This window comes from Bombyx mandarina, chromosome A1 (assembly GCF_030267445.1).
Source record: "Bombyx mandarina strain Sakado chromosome A1, ASM3026744v2".
In the NCBI taxonomy this organism is placed as follows: Eukaryota; Metazoa; Arthropoda; class Insecta; order Lepidoptera; family Bombycidae; genus Bombyx; species Bombyx mandarina.
Window position 1 is genome coordinate 1639893 of NC_143234.1, and position 19832 is coordinate 1659724.

A 19832-nucleotide genomic window follows, 5' to 3' on the forward strand; every position below is an offset into this window, starting at 1 on the left:
ATGTTATTGAACTGTGACAATCGAAGCGGTTTTCAATAGCCAAGATGAGAATAACAGATCAGGGCACAACGAATGTTGACCGGTCATTACAAAACATAAACACAATAACGTAACCCGTATCCAACTTGAGATTGGAGGACTTAATGTCAGAGACACAAGATCGAATGTTTCATTGGTAGGAAAAATAGGCAGGATGATACTAAGATACCCGGAATTAGAGTGAGAACTTATAAATTATGAATCTAGCTAATAAAATAGGTGAGTATATCTATATAGCTATGGCTGCAGATGGTATTAAACTAATACCTGTTGCGCAAGGTGATAATAATATGGCTCGCAAAGTTTTGATTTATTTTGTTTGTTTCAATTGTTTCAATTCAGAGGTGAGCAACCTTTTTAATCAACGGGCCTATTTAAATTAAAAATTTTTTTGGCCGGTCGCTTAAGCGGCTCTCGGCCGGGTGTTGCTCATCCTAGTTCTAATTAATTACCAGATAGACTTATCTTACTTGATGACTTATATTATTAAGATCTAATCTAATATTTTCTAAAAGAGCGGTTGCCCGAATTCGCTAATTGCTACTACAAATGATATAATCAACTACATCAAGGTTTATCTTACACTAGCTTATTATATAAAAGTATTCTAAATAGATAATTGTTTTGATGTATTATTCAGGCAAAAAAAGTTACCATAACATTTATACAAATTGCAAACGATACACTATTGTTACACTACACTCTAGTTAAACTATAATATCTACAGATGAAATTATCATTTTGTCGACTTTGACTTTACGAAAGGTTATCTTCAGGTTCAGTTGAGGTTGAGCCTCTCATGAACCACGTGGATGGTGACCACGACGAGGGCCATAAACGATATATCGAAGACTATTTGTGGAACGGCCAGAAACCAGGGGTCCAAAGGTAAAAATAATCTTTAAGAATTTATATTTTCGATCAAAAATATACTTCATAAGTCGATATATTTAGATGACATGACATTGATTTCTCATAGTCCAGACATTTGTTCATTAATGTGTAAATAGAGTCGTCACTTATGAAGTATAATTTTAATTCCAATTATATGAATTCAGTATGTTTCTACAAATACATGCTTAATTTCAATAGAAATCAATATGTTTGTAAAAATATACTGGTCCAGCTTTGGCTTAACACGAAATCCATTAAAAGGCCTTCCAAATTGTATTACCTTAGTTTAATTTAATAGATTGTTTCATTTGTTCCTTAATATATTTTAGCATGCGTTAAAATTTATTTATTTACATATAAAGTATAGTAATATGTATATTATAATTATCAAGGTTAATGTGTATTAATTTGGTGACATTGTACATAAGAAACAGTCTATACATGTCGAACGACAGAGCTTAAATAAAATCACATGAAATGCACTGTCACTGAGCTTTGCTTTAGCTAAAGCAGCTTTTTTGCAAGGGAATACGGCACAAATTAAAAAAACAGGGGACAGTCACTTACATCTATCCATTTCAGCTAACCTCATAAACATGAACTAACAGATACATAACACGTGATTATCATGACACTAAACACGAATATGTAAAATCCGTTAAAAGCCGGATGTTGTGCAACATACAAACAATTAACTGTAAATAATGTTTTGAAATATATTAAACATTGTGAGATAAATAATTTCGTAACTTTTACAGGTGAAGAAATATCTTGAGCGAAATGTATTGCTACATGGCTTTCTATAAATGTGTTCAGCTTTTGTTTTTTGTTGAACGTAAAAAGAACCTTGTGGTAAAACGAAATAGGGTAACGAAATGAACCTTCCTAAATTACAAACAGATTACTATCTTCCTACTACATCATTACAGAAATTTAACAGTCGACATTAAAACGTTACAATACTAGTTACAATTTCACTTTTATTATCGTTTTAAGCATGTTACTTTTGAATTTAAAACTTACCCATCAATACCTTTTCTTTATTATCTTTTCACTAACTTTTTCTTATGTATTGGTCCATAATATGATCAGTTTAAGAACTATTTAGTTTTCATTGCAACATTCTCGTTCTTAGGAAGATCAATATTATCACGGAGCAAAATGTTGTCTAGGTTCTCTTTACGTTCATGTTCTGCCCTCGACTTTTAAAAAAAAACAAGTAATAAAAGAAGCAGAACTGAGTCTAAATTTCGTTTTTGATATTTGCTTAACATTTTCAAATCTCCTCACGGTGGCGGTGGCGGTGTCTAGTCTAGGCGGAGTAGATTAGTCGAAATTAACTAGTACGGAATGAAAGCTAAATAGAATATTTTTTTTAATTAATGTTCAATGTCCTGCACTGTTGGTGTGAACGTCCAAAAATGTTTTGATTAGATTTTGTATGTCGATGTATCACCACACTTGAACACCGAAATGATTGACGTCACAGGGCGTGAGCCCACACTATCTGTTCTGTCGGTCCTTCTAGACTCTTCTTAATTGAAACATCTTAACCCTCACCATTGCGAGCTTGAAAATTATTTGAAGCATGTCTGTACTAATCCGGCTCGGCGCGAGTCGTTTCTGTTGCCGCATCATCATCGCAGACAACAACTCCAACCGTCTAAGACTTAAATGGAATTTTCCAGAAAATCGACGTTCCGTAACGCGCTATCGGCCCTCATATCCAACGGGGAGGATCGTTCCAAAGATAATAGGAAACGTTACAAAAGCGAGTACAAAAAGAAATTTAGACCGTTCTCTCAATACGTGTATGAGGCGTCTAAAGGGAAATTTACAAAATGCAGGGGTAAAGGGAAGTCGAATGAGGAGGCGAGCGAGAGGATGCTGGGGGAGAATCAGGGTTCTGGGGAGGGGGGTCAGGGTGGGGGTGTGGAGGACAGTGCCAGTACATTGCGGGCGGCCGGTCTGCAACCCCTGGGGCTGGCGCAAGGCGACTCTTGGTACAGGGAGGTTCTGGACTTGCGCAAGCGTGCCGGCGAGTACAAGGTCTGCGCCATAATCCTTCCTAAATTTATGAAGATAGCATAGAATTATTTCTAAATTAGCATTTTTTTTTATGTAAATAAAACATTTACAAAGGTTCGGTTTAAAATTCACAATGAATTATAGTCATTACCAAAAAGACGATAGCCGTAAATTAATTCACCTCGCTCTGAACGTAAAACAATGTTCATACAATTTCCAAGCTAGGAGAACAATGCGCTCTCATTCCCACATTGGAAATCTTATGATGTTTCCATGTTAAAGCTAATCGTCATTGTTCGTTTATGAAACTCTTCTGTTATTCTACTAAAATTATGGCGCTCGTGTTACGTTATGAACCAATTACTTTAATTGGTTGAACTTACAAAGTCGGACCACAAACATAGTCATGCTTGAACCATACTGAAAGTAGGCATTGATCGACAGTACCGCGGCTGGGGCACGGAACTGGCGCCAGAACACCTCACTCAGCTTTACAATAAGCAAATCGAGCTGTGGTACCAAGTGTCCCGCAGATCATCGCTGTCGGCATTATCACTCGCTTCCACCAATCACAAGTAAGTGATGCACATAATGGTATGCCAAGTCACATCCAGCTCTAAAGTTCAGTTAAATCTGTATACAATACTCGTGTGTCCCTTGGAGCGGATCCATTTTATCATAAGTATAGTTGGCAAAAGCTGGTACTAAGCGAGAATGGCTTGAATAGCAAATAAAGCCATCGCAAGCAGTAGTTAAGCACATCATAACCCCTAGCGGCCATATTAAAATAACAAACATACCACCTAATCTTTGATAAACGGACGGCGCTGAGGGCTTCTGCATAGTAAAGTATAATAATAAATTCTGTCAATAATTTTTGATTAATAATTGAAAATCCAATACCGAATATGTATTGAACTCGCACCAATACTCTTCAGGGTGCTGCCTCGAGACGAAAAAGACGGCAAAGAGTCCAAGAACCAATCCCCTAAGAAGTTTAGATCTTTCCGGTCGGCGCCCCATCAGTCGATCCACGCAAAACTTCAGGAAACGAAGGCCCTGGAGCGTTCCCCTCACAAGACCTCGCCCCAGAAGCAAAGGAAGAAGTTACAGGGACACAGTTTCGATGAGGGTGCTGCTTTAGATGGTACGTTACTTAAAAGGGTCTTTGAAATACACTGCCGTTCGAATAATGAAGGACAATCTTCAGAAAACTTCAGACACACTAGCTTCGTCCTCAAATCTCAAGTATGGCCACCAACACCCCATAGGCTAGTCTCGTAAACTTGTAATCCGTCTCTTGTAACTTTTTTTCCTTTTTTTCTTTTTCCTACCTATGCTGATAGCCTTGAGCTATTTCAGCTTCACACTAACGTGTACGTGAGCTCACAGGGCTCAAACCGGGAGTGTTGCTAACATAGGCCCAAGCAGGAGCAGTGCTCTCAGAATCTACCACCGGGTCGGAAACGCGACCCACTGAGAATATCCAGCGAGAAATTCTGTGGGTTGTGTCTTTTTTATCTTTTTTATTGCCCTTGTAGGCAGACGAGCATACGGCCCACCTGATGGTAAGTGGTTATCGTCGCCCATGAACTTCAACAATGCCAGGGGCAGAGCCAAGCCGCTGCCTACAAAAGCTGCTGTCTATGGGTTAATTTACTCGTCGACCCCTTCGCCGCAAGCGACGGGTTCGGCGCGAACGGTGACCGGTGCTTGAGGTACCTAAAACCGTTAATGGATCGAGGCTTGTAACAAAAGCGGTCTCAATGTTAAGAAGCGTACGTATTTAAGTGATATCCTTCAGGAGTAAAGACCGGTGAGAATTCGGCGTTCAAGTCGCCGCGGCGCCGCCCCCGCTCCGCGGACCCCGCCCCCGCGCATCTCAAGCACGCGCCCAACGGACACGACGCGCGACCCATCAAACCGAGCGGTATGTACACGATTAACAATATCTTCCAGAAGACTACTGTTATTACTTTAAACCCGCTTGGGTAAATAGCACCATACAGAGTTTATCTTTGTCACGATTTAAGGGTTAAAAGGCAGGATACTCTTTAATCGCAATTACAAGCCAAAAGCCGTCTTGGCCTAAGGAATAATGTACCTTTTGTTCCGAAAAAACATTACCACGGGAGACTAGACAAACACTTTGCCTTAACCACTCGCACGAAGCGGCAGATAACACTCTAGTAATAAACACATAAATAAATGAAAACCCCGACCTCATATCTCGAAGTAAGTAGCGGCTTTCATAGCTGAAAGCTAATTTGTCCTTGAATTTCGTTTGCCCGTCTGTAGCAACGATAAAAACCTCTAGCACACGCGCAACCATGATTGAATTAGCTGTAAACGCTTTGATGTTCGTAATGTTATTAATGTTGTGTGAAGACACAGTATTCATGTCGCTGAGTCTTTATGCGTTTCTGGCACCTTCAGGGCTAGAAGAATTTTTGGCGGGAACACGAGGAACTAACGAATGTTTATTTAGGCTTAGACGTGGTATAATGGTGGCTTATTAACCGTTTAGTTCAGCGGTCGGGGAACTGGAGCAAATTACCCCAAATGGGGTAAAATGACATTTTGGGGGGTAAAAATGAAACTTTTGTGAGTAAAAAGTGAAACTTTTTTACAATCGTTAAATTTTTAGTTATTGTTTTCTTTTCAAAATTATCATGGGGGTTTTATTAAGAAAGATGCTAAAAAGAAGCAATTTCGTTTTTTTTGTTCTTCGCCATGGGGTAATACCTAGGCGGCACTGAAAATTTCGGGAATTAACGAAGTGACACAACATTACTATTTAAAAATGTATTTATTGCTTTTCGAAGTATTCTCCGCGAAATTTGACACATTTTTCCATACGATGGAACCAATCATTGAAGCAACCATTCCATTCCGAAGTCGGGGTCTCCAAAATGGCCGTTTTGTAGGCGTCCACAGCTTCTTCAGGTGATGAAAATCTCTGTCCACGCAATTTATTCTTTATTTTAGGGAAAGTATAGAAATCATTAGGGCTTAGGTCGGGCTGTACGGCGGATGGTCTAATAATTCTATGTTTTCTTGCTCTAAAAACTCTTTTGTTCTGTGCGCGGTGTGAGAACTCGCATTGTCGTGATGGAGGATGATGCGGCGGTTGCAGTTCTCTTTACGGAGTTCAGAAACGACAAACAAATGGCAAACAAATGCTAGCATACCATTCTGCATTAACCGTTCTTTGTCCCTCAAGAGGAATAGTCGTAACATGGCCGTTTTTTTGCAACACTCCGTGAACGAACAATTTTTGTTGGCTTTAACTCATTTTCGAACACCCAAACTCGTGACTGGTTTTTTGGTTCGTACGCGTATATCCAGGATTCGACACCTGATACAATGTTGTATACAGCATTTGAGGATCCTGCGTGGAATCTTTCGAGAGTTCTGACGCACCAAGTAACGCGAGCCGCTTTTTGCTCTTCACAGAGCGAATGCGGTATCCATCGGGAAAACAACTTTTTTACACCTAATTGTTCATGCAAGATTATTTGTATTTGACTCATGCCAATGTCTAAAGTTGCCTGAATTTCGCGGTATGTCACATATCGATCTTCCTCAATCAGCTTACGCACAGCATCAACGTTTTCTTGGGTGACTGCAGTTTTTGGACGACCTGGACGGGGATCATCACTGAGCTTGATACGTCCACGTTGAAACTCAGCAAACCAGCGATAAATTGTGGTTTTGGATGGAGTTTCATCACCAAATGCAGAAATCATCCGGTCAACACACTGTTTTTGTGTTAAACCACTTCGAAAGTCATAATAAATCATCGCTCTTGAATTTTCTCGAGTCAATTCCATTTTCTCAACGACTAAACAAGTTTGACAAAACCTCGTGACAAAACCGAGAATCTTTTTTTAAATAAATAAATGGTATTCGATTTTTAAAACCAAGGAGTTTTCAATTAAAAAGGTTTTAATATGACAGGAACAGTGGAAATATTCCATTCCCGATACTTTTAGTGCAGCCCTCGTATCAACTTACGCAACAATATTTCGGGGTAATAATTAAAAAAGTTCTCCGACCGTTGGTTTAGTTGTTCGTGTGGATAAATAAAATAAAGACACAGGACGGATTAACGGACTCGAGTTATTCCGAAAAATCCACTAAGGCGTGGTAAAATTCATTGGGACATTATTTTATTTCATTTCATCTCATCTAGTTTTAATTCATTTCATTTCATTCAGCCCAACTGATTAAAGGATTCAGATAAATCAATTTTATTTTATTCCAAATTTCTCATTTAAAAGATTAATTTGATTGAGGCTGAGATTTAATAAACTCAGGGCTACCAACAATGGCAACGCAAGAAACCGGTTGCCATAATGAAAAAAGATAAATAAAGAATAATGGAAGTAAAAGTAACCAGCCAGAGACGTGATTAAAGTGTCTTAAAGACGCGACTATTCCTATAGGCCATGATTGCATAAAGCCAATTCTAAGCTAAAGACATAAAAATAAATAGTAATTATTTAAAAGAGCTTTGCAGCATTAGTTTTAATTTAAAAATCGAAACGTTCAGCCTATTAAATTGATTGTAATAATATGTAGTTTTTTTTAATTCCTTAGTTGAGTGGACGAGCTCACAGTCCATTGGAGGCAGACGAGCGCACGGCCCACCTGATGGTGAGTGGTTACCGTCGCCCATAGACTTCAGCAATGCCAGGGGCAGAGCCAAGCCGCTGCCTACCGCTAAAAGTGTTAAGTGGTTACTGGAGCCCATAGACATCTACAAAGTATTTTTTTTTATTGCTTAGATGGGTGGACGAGCTCACAGCCCACCTGGTGTTAAGTGCTTACTGGAGCACATAGACATCTACAACGTAAATGCGCCACCCACCTTGAGAAATGAGTTCTAAGGTTTCAGTATAGTTACAACGGCTGCCCCACCCTTCAAACCGAAACGCATTACTGCTTCACGGCAGAAATAGGAGAGGTACCTACCCGCGCGGACTCACAAGAGGTCCTACCACCGGTAAAGTTGTAATAGTATGTAGTTACAATCTACGAAGCTGAAATATATTGTTTTATCGTCAGCGGGCATGTATTTGCGTCAACTATATAAGGTGCATTCACTCAAATTCATCTCATGTCAGCTCGTTTTATATAAATTCTCATCTCATAACCAATTTCAGATAAATCAAATCCAATTCATTTCTTCATCGATAGTACACACAAAAACACACAAAAAAGTACGTAAAGAAGGTTTGGCTAAAAGAACAGAATGCAAGCTATTCACGAATTTTAAAAAAGAAGTCGTCATTTTATAAAATATCAGTTCTAATAAACTCTTTTACTACCTACTTAGTTATAAAAACATGAAATGTAATTATATGACCTTTATAAATCAGTTTATCCGCATTCGTGCAAAAAGAGTTGTGAAATTAACTAAATTAACATTTAATGACTACACAAGCGACAACGACTTTGCATTTTATTTACTACAAATTATATACATTTTTAAACTACATTTAATGAAATAAGAGTACATTTTTGTGCGTCTACACTTACTTTTTACGTAACAAACATAAATAGAGCGTCTTATTTCATCCAAATAATGTATCTAATTTTATGGGCTAAACGACAAAAAACAAAAAAAATTGATTGTTAAAAAACAAAGTGACGCGTGACGAAAGGTTCACTGAACCCAACTGCAAATGGCGTCAATCGTCAATCGAGCGAGCGTCTTTTTAAATGTTTCCACTAGTTTTTCTGACGTATTTTTGCCTTGTTAAACTTAAAAGTAGTATTGTCAAACTATAAGATCGACCATAAATGGAATAGTTTACGTTTGAGGGCCAAAAGCCGCTATGAATGAACGCAATGAAGTTCTATTTTATAATAAACCAATATAAAGTATTAGCTACTCAAAGTTGAGGTGATATTTTACTTAGTAAATAACCTATTTCTTTAGTTCTAATGCCGGGTATTGGAACCACACTCGAGTAGGCACCACCACCCTACCTGTTTCTGCAGCAAAGCAATCTTATTTCGTTCCGATCTTAAAAATTTGGACCGCCATTAAGTATACAATACAACTTGATCACTTTACACCAGTTGGATCGTTATCTCGGTCTTCCATCTGTGCAATACCTAAAAAAAAACAAATATTTAATTTACTATTCAATATTTCATTAAATATATTTACATAAATTATTCCTTTACCTACTGTGGAGTTTTCAAAGTCATACCAGCCTAAAAATCGTATTGTTCCAAATTCCAAATCTGTGTTATCGACACATATTGTAATAATTTAAAATAACAATACGAGAATTTATTTTATAAAAGATTTATAAAGGATTTATTTTTATTAGAATGGAATGATTATAAATATTTTCTTTTCTTATATGTGTGTTTTATCTGTCTTCCTTAAAAGTTTACGTTGAACTGGTTGTCTAGATTTCAAATAGATATAGTGAAATTTATAAATATATATTTAATTAATGTTGTCTTCCTGCTTGTTGCTTGTTCCTTCCCTATTGGCCAGATTTTGAGATAGTGGCTCGTATACTATGATTTTTAAATGTCTCATTGAAAAAAATATTTAATTAACTTTGATCATGTATACCATTTTTTTTTTACATAAATGTCGACATAACACTTTGTCTTTTGAGCCACGCTCTCAGCAGCCAGAAAGTTAGTAGTGAATAAATTTCTTGTAGGTTTGCCGTTGAATAAGGGGAGTAGTGATAGAGTTAGGTCGACGACAAGGGGTGGGCGTTCACCATCAGCGCCTTCAGGAAAAATTGGGGCTGATGGGGCCGAGGCCAAGGCTAACGGTGACCTGAGCGCCTCGGACAGAGGCCGCCGCAGCCGGAGCGTCTCTAAAATCGGCATAAAATTGGGTGCGTAAAAAGGTGACTGTAATGTTGCGTCGACGCGCTGTGTTGTTGGAGTATTCAGTGATAGAGCTTTATTAGTTTGGGCTTAAGATTATGGATTGGCGATCTGTACAGTACGGCCTAATGTGGCTTCAGTGTCGATGTGTATATTTTTTTTATTATTATTTGCTGTCCCTTTCAATTGTATTGTGTATATATAATATGTTACAGTTGAAGTGAGAGTCATACGATTTCTGAAACAAATCTCTGATTCTCAATGATAGTATCATTCACTAATAAGAGTGATTGTTAAGCATAACATATTGATCTAACTATTGAAAGGGACGACAAAATATTGAGAAATTATTATTATGATTATATTTCAAACGAAAAAAATCCTTCCGCACAAACAATTTACGTCTCAAAATCGAAAAATTTTGTTATTGATTTTAATAGGATTTTTTTTTTTGGCATCAGTGCGTCTACGCAACGCCAGGTCACACCGCCGGAGCACGCACCGAACATCGCATTTTCGCTACACACGTCCGTGTGATTGTACGTCCGTGCTGTCTGTGTGTCACATTGCACACCGCCCTATAGTTACAAAACGTATATGTGTGTTATTTGCGTAACTGCAATTCTTATGTGTTTATATTGTCAATTAATGAAATTACCGATTAAATCCTAGCATTTGCTGATAAATTTCAATCAATAATAGTATATACAGAAATATAAATCAATACTGGATACTAATATAAAAGGCAACAAAGTATATATTTTATTTGACACAGCGATCCGATTTAAATATAAAACAAAATTCAATGGTAATAGTGTCGATTTCTTTATATAAATGAATGATATTACAGTTTTCTCTAATGCAATCTGATGACAATGTGCAACAAACATATTGTTAATATGAATGTTTCAGTATTTTTACGTCTGTATTGAAGTCAGCTTCTAATGATCTTATATCGGAAATACATGTGTTTTTAATGTGTATTTTAGTATAGAAATGTGTTCGTTTAGCTAAATGGTATATGTGGTTATCTACATTATGCACATTATTGTTTAAGGCGTTATTACCACGATTTTCACTACTGCGGGTTCGCGATATGTTTCTCGATTTATGTTTTTAAAGTAATGGTATGTCACGACTAATCATCGAGTTGCAGTGGTAACACCCAGAAATGGATTAAAAAGAGGGTAGAAATTTTTGTTTGCTGCTAACATCCTACCCGCAGTCTTCAGTCTATCCGTGATCTTGGTGCTTGCTGAAACAGCCCGCTGAGTTTCTCCCCGGATTTGCTCAGCGGGTCGCGATTCCGATCCGATAGTAGATGCATTCGCGAAGCAGCTGCCCTTAAGTTGTTGCATCTCCTTCGGAGGTACTCTGGCGGCTGTTAGCTAATCCCACCCCTACTGGCTGTGGCCCATCTGTCCTGGTAAATATGGGGCCGCCAGTAATCCTTCCTTCATAAAAAAAAACAGTCGAAATATCGCGAACTCATTAAAAGTGAAAATCGTTGTCAGATTCCGTCAAAATATAATAATTTGTGTACTATGTGTCTATGCACGATTACTAGATGTATCTACTTCTTAGAAATTTTAATTTGCATGTGCCGTTAAAGGCTTTTGGTTTTTTCCGGATCTATTTTTTTTTTTGGTTTTGTTTTAAGCAATTCTTTCCAAGAGACACCGTTATGATCATCCAGGAGCAAAAGTACACTGAACACATGTCCAGAGCATCGTGCTTTACGGTAATTGATCTTAGATTGAATCTCATTTTTTAGATGACGAAATACCATCGCACCGCAGCGCTTCGGTCGCTAAAGACCATTTCTTCGACGATTCGCCCGTGGTCAAGTCTCCGCCTGAACCGACCCGGGTCAAATCCCCGGAGCAGATGAACATGCGCTCCCCGGATCCGGTCAACTGGACAGTGCCTCTGGACACCGGGAAAACGTTTACGGTGACGCAAAACGTTAAAAACGGTGAGCCGCGTAAATTTATCGGTAATGTAGGTAGGTTTTAGTCGTGAGTTTTTTTTTTTCGAGTTATACTTTTTTTAAACTGAAACTGATGTTACGAAATTTTTATTGTCCTCCTACTCATCTTTAATGTTTGTAAGCTACCGAATAAAAAAAAGGTAATTAATATTAAAAATTATCTTCTTTGTACTCATGACTTTTTTAGTATAGATAATCTATGAAGCAGAAATATGTGTTAGATTTCTATTTAAAAATTCAACACAAATTCGTAAAATCGGTTTCATGAAACAAGTCCTGTACAATGAGTATCTTATTCAATAGCCGGTCCTTTTTTTCCTTCCTTGTCTAAAACGGGTTATTTGATGACCGCTATATCAACTTAAGAATGAGATACTCTTTTAAAATACCACTAACCCAAGATTTGTGAATTGTAAAGCAGTAAATAGGATAGATAGAGCTAAACAAGCCGTCACACCGTCATGCCACTGACACTTGACTCATTAAAACTCATGAGACGTTTTCTTTGAGACACCCCACAATAGTGTAACGGAGCGTAGAGCTTGCAACACTGACACGAACACGGATTTGTCATGTGCATTGTTAGTTACAGAAATAATACTCGAGACTACGCATTGAGATTTTGAATCATACTTTTTTTTAACATTCGTTTTCATATTTTTGTAAGATTTATTTTTACATTGTCCCGTTTAAAAAATCTCTGTCTACTGAAATATTTGAATTTTGAAAACGTCAAATGTCAAAAATACAATTTCTGAACGTTTCCGTAGACATAGAACGTAATTCATCGCACCACGACGCCACAGATCATACAAACGCTCACCATATTTCAGATGAGAGCATTAAGCGCCCTAGCTCTGAGTTTAAGAGTGGCTCCATAGCCGAAGAGGGTGTCATCGTGAAGCCGGCAGGTACGACGAACACAGCCACCGCCTAGACCATCGGCCATACACTATCAGTGTGACATAGCGTCATGGGACAGCGACCTCTATAAGGAAACTCTTATAAAGATCGCTTCCACATAAGCACGACACACGACCCGACACGGAAAAAAAATTATATAATCTGTTTTTATATTATTATAATTATTGACTAGTTCATGATTAAATTGTGTTAATCAATTAACTAAAAGATGCTTTTATTTATTTTGTCCGTACTCTGCTGAAGCGACGACCACGTATGTATACACTTGTCTGTGTGTGTCTGTTTCGATGTTTGCATACACTATCACTGTGCGCACTTTGATTCTTATCGTTTCTATTCATGTCATTTACGATCGTTCACAATGCATGATGTCTTCTAACGCAAAACGGGGTGCTATTTGAAAAGTTTTCACTGTGTTCTAATAGTAATAAAATTCTCCTGTGATGATATATTTCTGGGATACCATATTTCGAGAATACCATAAATGACACATAATTTGATAACTAAAAAATTGTGGTGCCTTAGAGAAATCGTGCCGTTACTTAGTTATTTAACAAGCTATAGCCAAAACAGATAAACTCGTCCCACATATTTGATTGGACACACTAAGCTCCGATACCGTTTGCTGATAATCTAAGTTCTGTCGCTGGCGTTTAGTTTTTTAGCGTTCGAAAAAATATTTTAGTTTGACAATGCGATATATCTTCGCTCTGTTATGAGTCCAAGCGGGGAGACCGAGTGGTTTGTTGATTGGTAGGATTTCATTGAAACTATACAAATAGCTTGATTAAGTTTTGTGTGAGTCGTATTCAGCCAGCCAAACGTTGTGGTGCCCAACCAAAACAGCAGAGCAAGAACCTGTAACGGAGCCGTTCACTTTGGCTTTTGCGAACTTTAGCAATGCAAGTAACAGCACGCAAAATTTTGGGTTGTCGTTCTCACTACATAGACAGATGCTGCTAGTCCTTCTAGTCTTAACTGCTTAATGGAATCCATGAATATCATAAATACCACTGCCCCCCTTGAAAAATTAATGTCAGCTATAAAACAGCTATCCTAGTTGTCGAAATGCTCGAATCACTTCGCAGTACAAATACGTACAGTACCCGACATTAAATGTTACACTTCGACATTTGGAAAGAGACACTGGACTAACTTCGGTTTTGTAGAGCGCTATCTCTGTCGCACTCTACCTATCGAGCATTACTTCTGTCGCAAACGTCACATGCTACTGCTGCGGTACTGTAGAATGGCATCGTTCTTCCATGCGAAAATACTATACGATATGTCACCAGTATATTTACAATTTTTATATTTTCCAATAGTTATAAAGGCTACTGTGTGAAAGAGCAGAAGGCGGAGAATAGAGAAATGTCGTACTATAGACTTGGTGCGCCGAACCCACATAGTGCGATGAAAGACAAGAAGAAAATATTTTAATAAACCAGATAATAGTCAAATGCTTTGGATAGCAAACAGCAATGATTTCAAATTAATTCGGCCTGTATACCATCTAATTGATTGTCTGCTTAACGTACAGAACTGCTCGTTCTATTGGCAATCCCGTCCCGAAAACAAATTATCGACCGGAGAAGGTTTTTTTTCGAGTCTAACTATACTGAGACCTTAGAGTTTATATCTCAATTTGGGTGGCACATTTACTTTGTAGATATCTATGGCCTCCAGCAACCACTTAACATCAGGTGGATTGTGAGCTCGTCCACCCATCTAAGCAAGACTATTCAGCATCATGGCGATATTGCCATATCAACTATTGGGATCATAAAACTGATTTCGACTATAAGTCACGGCACCACTTCTCTAGGAAAGCAGTGCGTTACCTTCAGTTGATGCTTACTATTGAACAATCAAATAAATTTCAGCCTTCTTAACAACCCTCAATTGTAATTAATTGTTCCTAGGTATCACGCTGTTAAGTAAAAAATTTATAAATATTACAAAGGGGTAAATTAATAAACTAATAATAAATTTTACGGACTTCCACGTTCATCCATTTGTTCTAATAAAGTCGCTTGCATGATAAATGTGTTAGAAAATTTCCGACTTCTTAGGTAAGAGTTCAGCATGAGAAATGGAACGAACTGCTTAGAAAATTCGTTTAGAGGTGGCTTGTGATAGAAAAACGAAACTAGAATCACTACTGTCTGTTAAGTTATCAATGAAAAGTTTATAGTTTAGATAATTTTTCATCATGTTTTTGGTCTGGAACTGATAATATTTTGATGTATTTAGTGATCAATTATTTAAAGACTTATCTTTTAGAAAGTGATAAAGGAATTCTATGTCTATTGCAGAATAGGTATTTCATTGAGTTAGGCAATAGGCAGTTTAATTTAGCGGTAGGCAGCGGCTTGGCTCTGCCTCTGGCATTATGAAAGCCATATTGGGCCATAGCTCGTCTGCCTACGAGGGCAATCAAAATAAAACTTTGTATTTCCCCGAAGCTTAACCAAAGTAGTCCAATACAACAATCATAGGCTTTCTGCTATAGATTGGCATAATTAGAAGCAGTTAGCAGAATAAATGTGCTTTAAATGTTGCACGGGAGTTTCAAATAGAAAGGTTCATATTAACAACAACGGTCGCATTACAATGTCGCTAATATATGGAACATATATATATATATATCAAAATTTCAATTTTATATGAAACTCCTTGAACATTCAAATCGTTAGGAATATAAAAGTTACGAACTGTCAATGATGTTACAGAAATCGCTCCGATCTATCACCAGCAGATGTCTCCGATACGATCGTTGAAGTTGAAAAGTGAGTCGCCGACTAGCCTTAGCAAACGCACCGATAAGACCCCAACCACACCCGTCAGCCTCACTCCCATTGACGAAACCAAGACCCTAGACATGAACAAGGTCAACGGCTTCAATGGGATGACAAGCAACGAACTGACCCCCGAGACTCCAACGCAAGAGCCAATTAAAGAGAAAGAAGTGATTAAGAAACCTACTGAGGCAACTCAGGTAGCGCCGGGAGTGGTCGACACCACCGTTGTGAATGAAACACCAACTGCAGGAGGAGGTCTTACTGCTGCAGAGGTGCTAGAGCGCGCTCGCACAAGGTTCGACAAATTCTGGGGCAAAAAAGAGGAAGACAACGTTTAGTCAGGATTCTAGAATAACTTTTAACTGTAAATGAATATGTTTTGGCTTTGGTATTATTATTATTACAAACTACATTATTAATTATGATGTAACACATAAAAGTATTGTATGAATTTAGCAAAAGTTGTACGACAATTCATTCTGTAATAGCATTGCAAAGGTAAAACATATGAATTTACAGTTACAAAGTACAAGGAAAGTAGGAAAATTTAAATTGCAGTGTTTATAACCTGAAACATGAAAAGCTTCGCTTTTTAACGACTACCGTATTTATATGTATATTTATTTGTAATTTATTATTGTGACGATCACTGTCTATATGATAGGAGTGTGGTGGCTTGTGATAGTAGAAAGTCGAAAATCATAATATAGCCGTGTAGTTTGGTGTTGATATATCTTAATTTTAAAGTCGCCAACAATAATTATTCCTAAACGAGATTAATTTATTTTTGTCTTCAATCGTTTAGTTTATCGAATCAGTTTGTATACCTGTAGTCTGTGTTGCCACTCACCATATTTAACTTAAGCAGAATGTTTACGTTTTTGTTATGTTAACAATAAGGTCATTATGTAATGGTGTTATGGATTTAGCATCCGTAAATTATAGTAACTTAATTTACATGTTATAATATTAATGTGTGAATATGATTTTAAGCTTACGAGATGTAGCCCCAATTTCATAGATGCTGCTAAGATTATTTTTTTCATTATAGCAAATGATTCCAAACAATTTACGTTGTAAGTCCAGCAACAGAAACTGTTCATAAAACTAAAAAACGTAATCCGACTAAAAATACCTTACGTAATTGTACTAATGGCAAGCTGCAAAGTATACATAAAATAATGAAAAGCCGTCCAACGTAGATTTTTACGACGGAGTTATTTTTAATTTAGCAAACACATATTTAATGATTAAGCTTTGGCCAATTCAAAATTAAACAAAAATCGAACGCTGTTAACCAAGCACATTGCGGCTGTCAACCCTTCAATAAATGTCATTTTTGGCGCCAAAGTAAATCTGAAAACAGTGATTCATAGATTGTTTAGTGTTAAATTAAACATGGAGATATCATTCAAATCATGCCGTTTATGTCTATCCGAAACCGAATTTAACGTTTCATTATACGGAAGTTACTGTCGCAGAACTAACATGGTGGAAAAAATTTTAGTTTGTCTGAAAATAGTCATCGAGGAAACAGATTCGTTTAATACGATCTGTTACAAATGCGCCGAAAACGTTGAAAGATACTACAATTACATTATGTTCGTTAAAAAATCGCAAACAAAGCTAGTACCATCACAACAAGTCGACAATTCTTCGATAAAACGCCATCACATAACCTCTTACGTTCGTGAACAAGTCATAGATGCTGATTATACTTTTTCATTCCTTGAAACGAACAACGAAGAAAAAAAATACAAAAACAACGCTTCTAGTCCGTTTTTCTCTTATTTTTCACCGCCAAATACTGTGAAGAGAGCCAATGAGCACGTCTGGAAGCAGCCTCAAATAAAAGAAGACAGTGACGAAATACGCATCCGGAGGCAACGTAAGCCAGATAAAGTTCGACACCATTCTAGTGATCTATTCGAATCGCAATCACAAGACAATGAAGAGGACCCTAGAACCTTCGATTGGAAGTTAACTCCGGACGATAACTTAATAAAACGAATCAGGGAAAAATGCTTCAAACGATCTGACTTTTAATAAAATAAATTGTTGTTTTCGTTTCCATTAAACTTTGATTAGTTTACTTGTTCGTTTTACGTATTATATGTTGGAAACTTTATTTTTGTTCTCTTGTAAACTAAATTTTGATTTTGTTCTTGTCTTGATTGAATTTAAACTTCAATATCAACCCGTGTACATATTAATATATACACGTTACACAGGAGATACACTCGATGTCTTGTACAGAATTTTGAACAATATATATTGTGATAAAAGCTGTTTTTTTAATTCGGAAATGACAAGATTTGACTGTATAATTAATTTGTTATGGATTCTTTAAGGTTAGCTTGTGATTTTTTTCGCCACTTAACCCAATTTTGAGTACTACCTAGTAATCGAATTACAAAACTACTTTTGTTGAAGATCGGTCCAGATAGCGTGTCTATCTACTTCCTAGTTCAATAATTAAGTCGACCTTGAAGACACCTTGATATTTAGACATGTACATTTAAATAAATTTGGAAATTGTCAAGATATAAGTACTTAATATGATTTTGGGATTCTGTAGACAGGGTAATTAGATGAAAAACTCTTTGAAGTAGAATATGATATTCGAAATATGTGTTTTTTTTTCTTCGGTTTTTTTTTGTGTAATAAATATTAGAAAGTATTTCTCAATTTCAATGTTGCGTTTTTTTTTTAAATTAAATGTTCACCGTAATGTTATTCTGATAAAATGTATTGGCTTAAACTCTTAAAAAATTTAATTGGAACATATTAATGTGTCTGCAGTGGTTAATACATTGTCGAAATTTGGAAATATATCGATCTAAACTAAAATTATTCATTTTTTTTAAAAACTCCATAAAACTTTAGAACAAACTGTTCTCGTGTTAATAATTTTCATGCAGTCAAATGATCCGTTATGTATTCCACCACCACCTTCAACATCTGCGTGTTGAGGTTGGTCGCATAGAAGCAGTTCCACCATATCATAATTAAAATCTTTCAGTTCAAACAATGAAATGAGTTTTAGTTTAATACTAGAGAGAGAACGCACTATATTTAATGACGTCATATTACAAACACCCTAGAAAGTCTATAGCAACAGGCTTTGTGAACGCGGGCGGTAATACACCGGTAGTGGTAGTGGATTCATTCGCGAAGCAGTTGCTCTTGAGTTGTTAGGTCTCCTCTGGAGGCGCTCGGGCAGCTGTTAGCAAACCCCACCCCTCCTGGCTGAGCTTTTGCTCGCCCACCAGTCCTGGTGAAACTGGAAAGGCCTCTAGGACTCCAATAAACCTTCATTCATAAAAAAAAACACCGCGGGCTACTAACCTGTTTATTTTTGAACAAACTTAAAAAAAGAGGGGAGCTTTATCAATTTGAATGCATTTTACTTTTGTCTCGATGAACCGTCTTTGGTAATTCTTTTTCATTAGAGAGCTCACTCGAAACTTACTCAAAATCTAACCGGTGGTGTTTGAGCTATCCTTAATAATGCTTATTCAATTGACTTCGACTGCATTGCTCATTTTATGAAGATGAAATCATTTTTCTCGTTTGGTAAAATTTTGTATTATTTAAATACCTACACATAACCCAGCCGAGTATATTAACAACGACAGACACAATAATATGATCAAATCATTTAAATGTACCATATATATTTCATTCAAGTTCCTCTTATTATTTTCTGCGCACAAAAACAAGCAGGCCCTGTCCAGTGTAGCGTAGAGAAACGATAGGTAACAAAATGTATCTAAAATAAATTTTTAGCTTTGCTACGGATTTGTACTAGCGTTCTCCGTTTTCAGTTGTTATCGAAATGAACACTAAATAAACATTGGAAAATATTTTGTTGTTTTAATATCCGTATTCGACTTTAGACTCAATCGCGGGCACAGGCAAAATGTGCGGTGATGACTCTTAAATTCAAATAATTAAGATCGAAGATCTTACATGATAAAAGTTTGTTTATAAAATACGATTATATATTTTTGTCTTTTCGTATCGTGCGTTCGTAGCACCGCCGCGCCGCCCCCTCAAGGAGCTCTCCCACCCGTGACGCGTGACTATTTCGCATCAGACATGGGCAGGATCGTCCCTACCCACAGACTCGCAATACGCTCCACTGACAATAGTAACCTTTCCTATCCAACTACCCTCTATTTTCTATTTTTAATACCATTGGCAGGTCGTCACGCAGGTTGGCTCAAATAAGCAGTCGTATTCAGAGTTGCCAAATGTACGGCAATTGCCGTTTTGTACGGCAA

General features: G+C 37.1%; 1 protein-coding gene across 12 annotated transcripts in view; it reads left to right on the forward strand.

The window, feature by feature from the left end:
• Nucleotides 1-19412, forward strand: part of LOC114239568 (uncharacterized) — a 69203-nt gene extending 49791 nt beyond the window's left edge. For 3 of the 12 annotated variants that reach the window (XM_089739926.1, XM_089739927.1, XM_089739928.1), the window contains 9 exons: nucleotides 816-927; nucleotides 2622-2982; nucleotides 3406-3536; nucleotides 3900-4108; nucleotides 4766-4891; nucleotides 9657-9839; nucleotides 11606-11836; nucleotides 12655-12732; nucleotides 15478-19412. In XM_089739926.1, the coding sequence (XP_089596052.1) occupies nucleotides 816-927; nucleotides 2622-2982; nucleotides 3406-3536; nucleotides 3900-4108; nucleotides 4766-4891; nucleotides 9657-9839; nucleotides 11606-11836; nucleotides 12655-12732; nucleotides 15478-15884 (1838 nt within the window). In that variant the 3' untranslated portion in view covers nucleotides 15885-19412. Of the gene's footprint in view, nucleotides 1-815; nucleotides 928-2621; nucleotides 2983-3405; nucleotides 3537-3899; nucleotides 4109-4765; nucleotides 4892-9656; nucleotides 9840-11605; nucleotides 11837-12654; nucleotides 12953-15477 lie in introns of those variants that run through there. The other 9 variants (XM_089739929.1, XM_089739930.1, XM_089739931.1 and 6 more) reach the window with 6 other exon arrangements.
• Nucleotides 19413-19832: the final 420 nt, after the last annotated feature.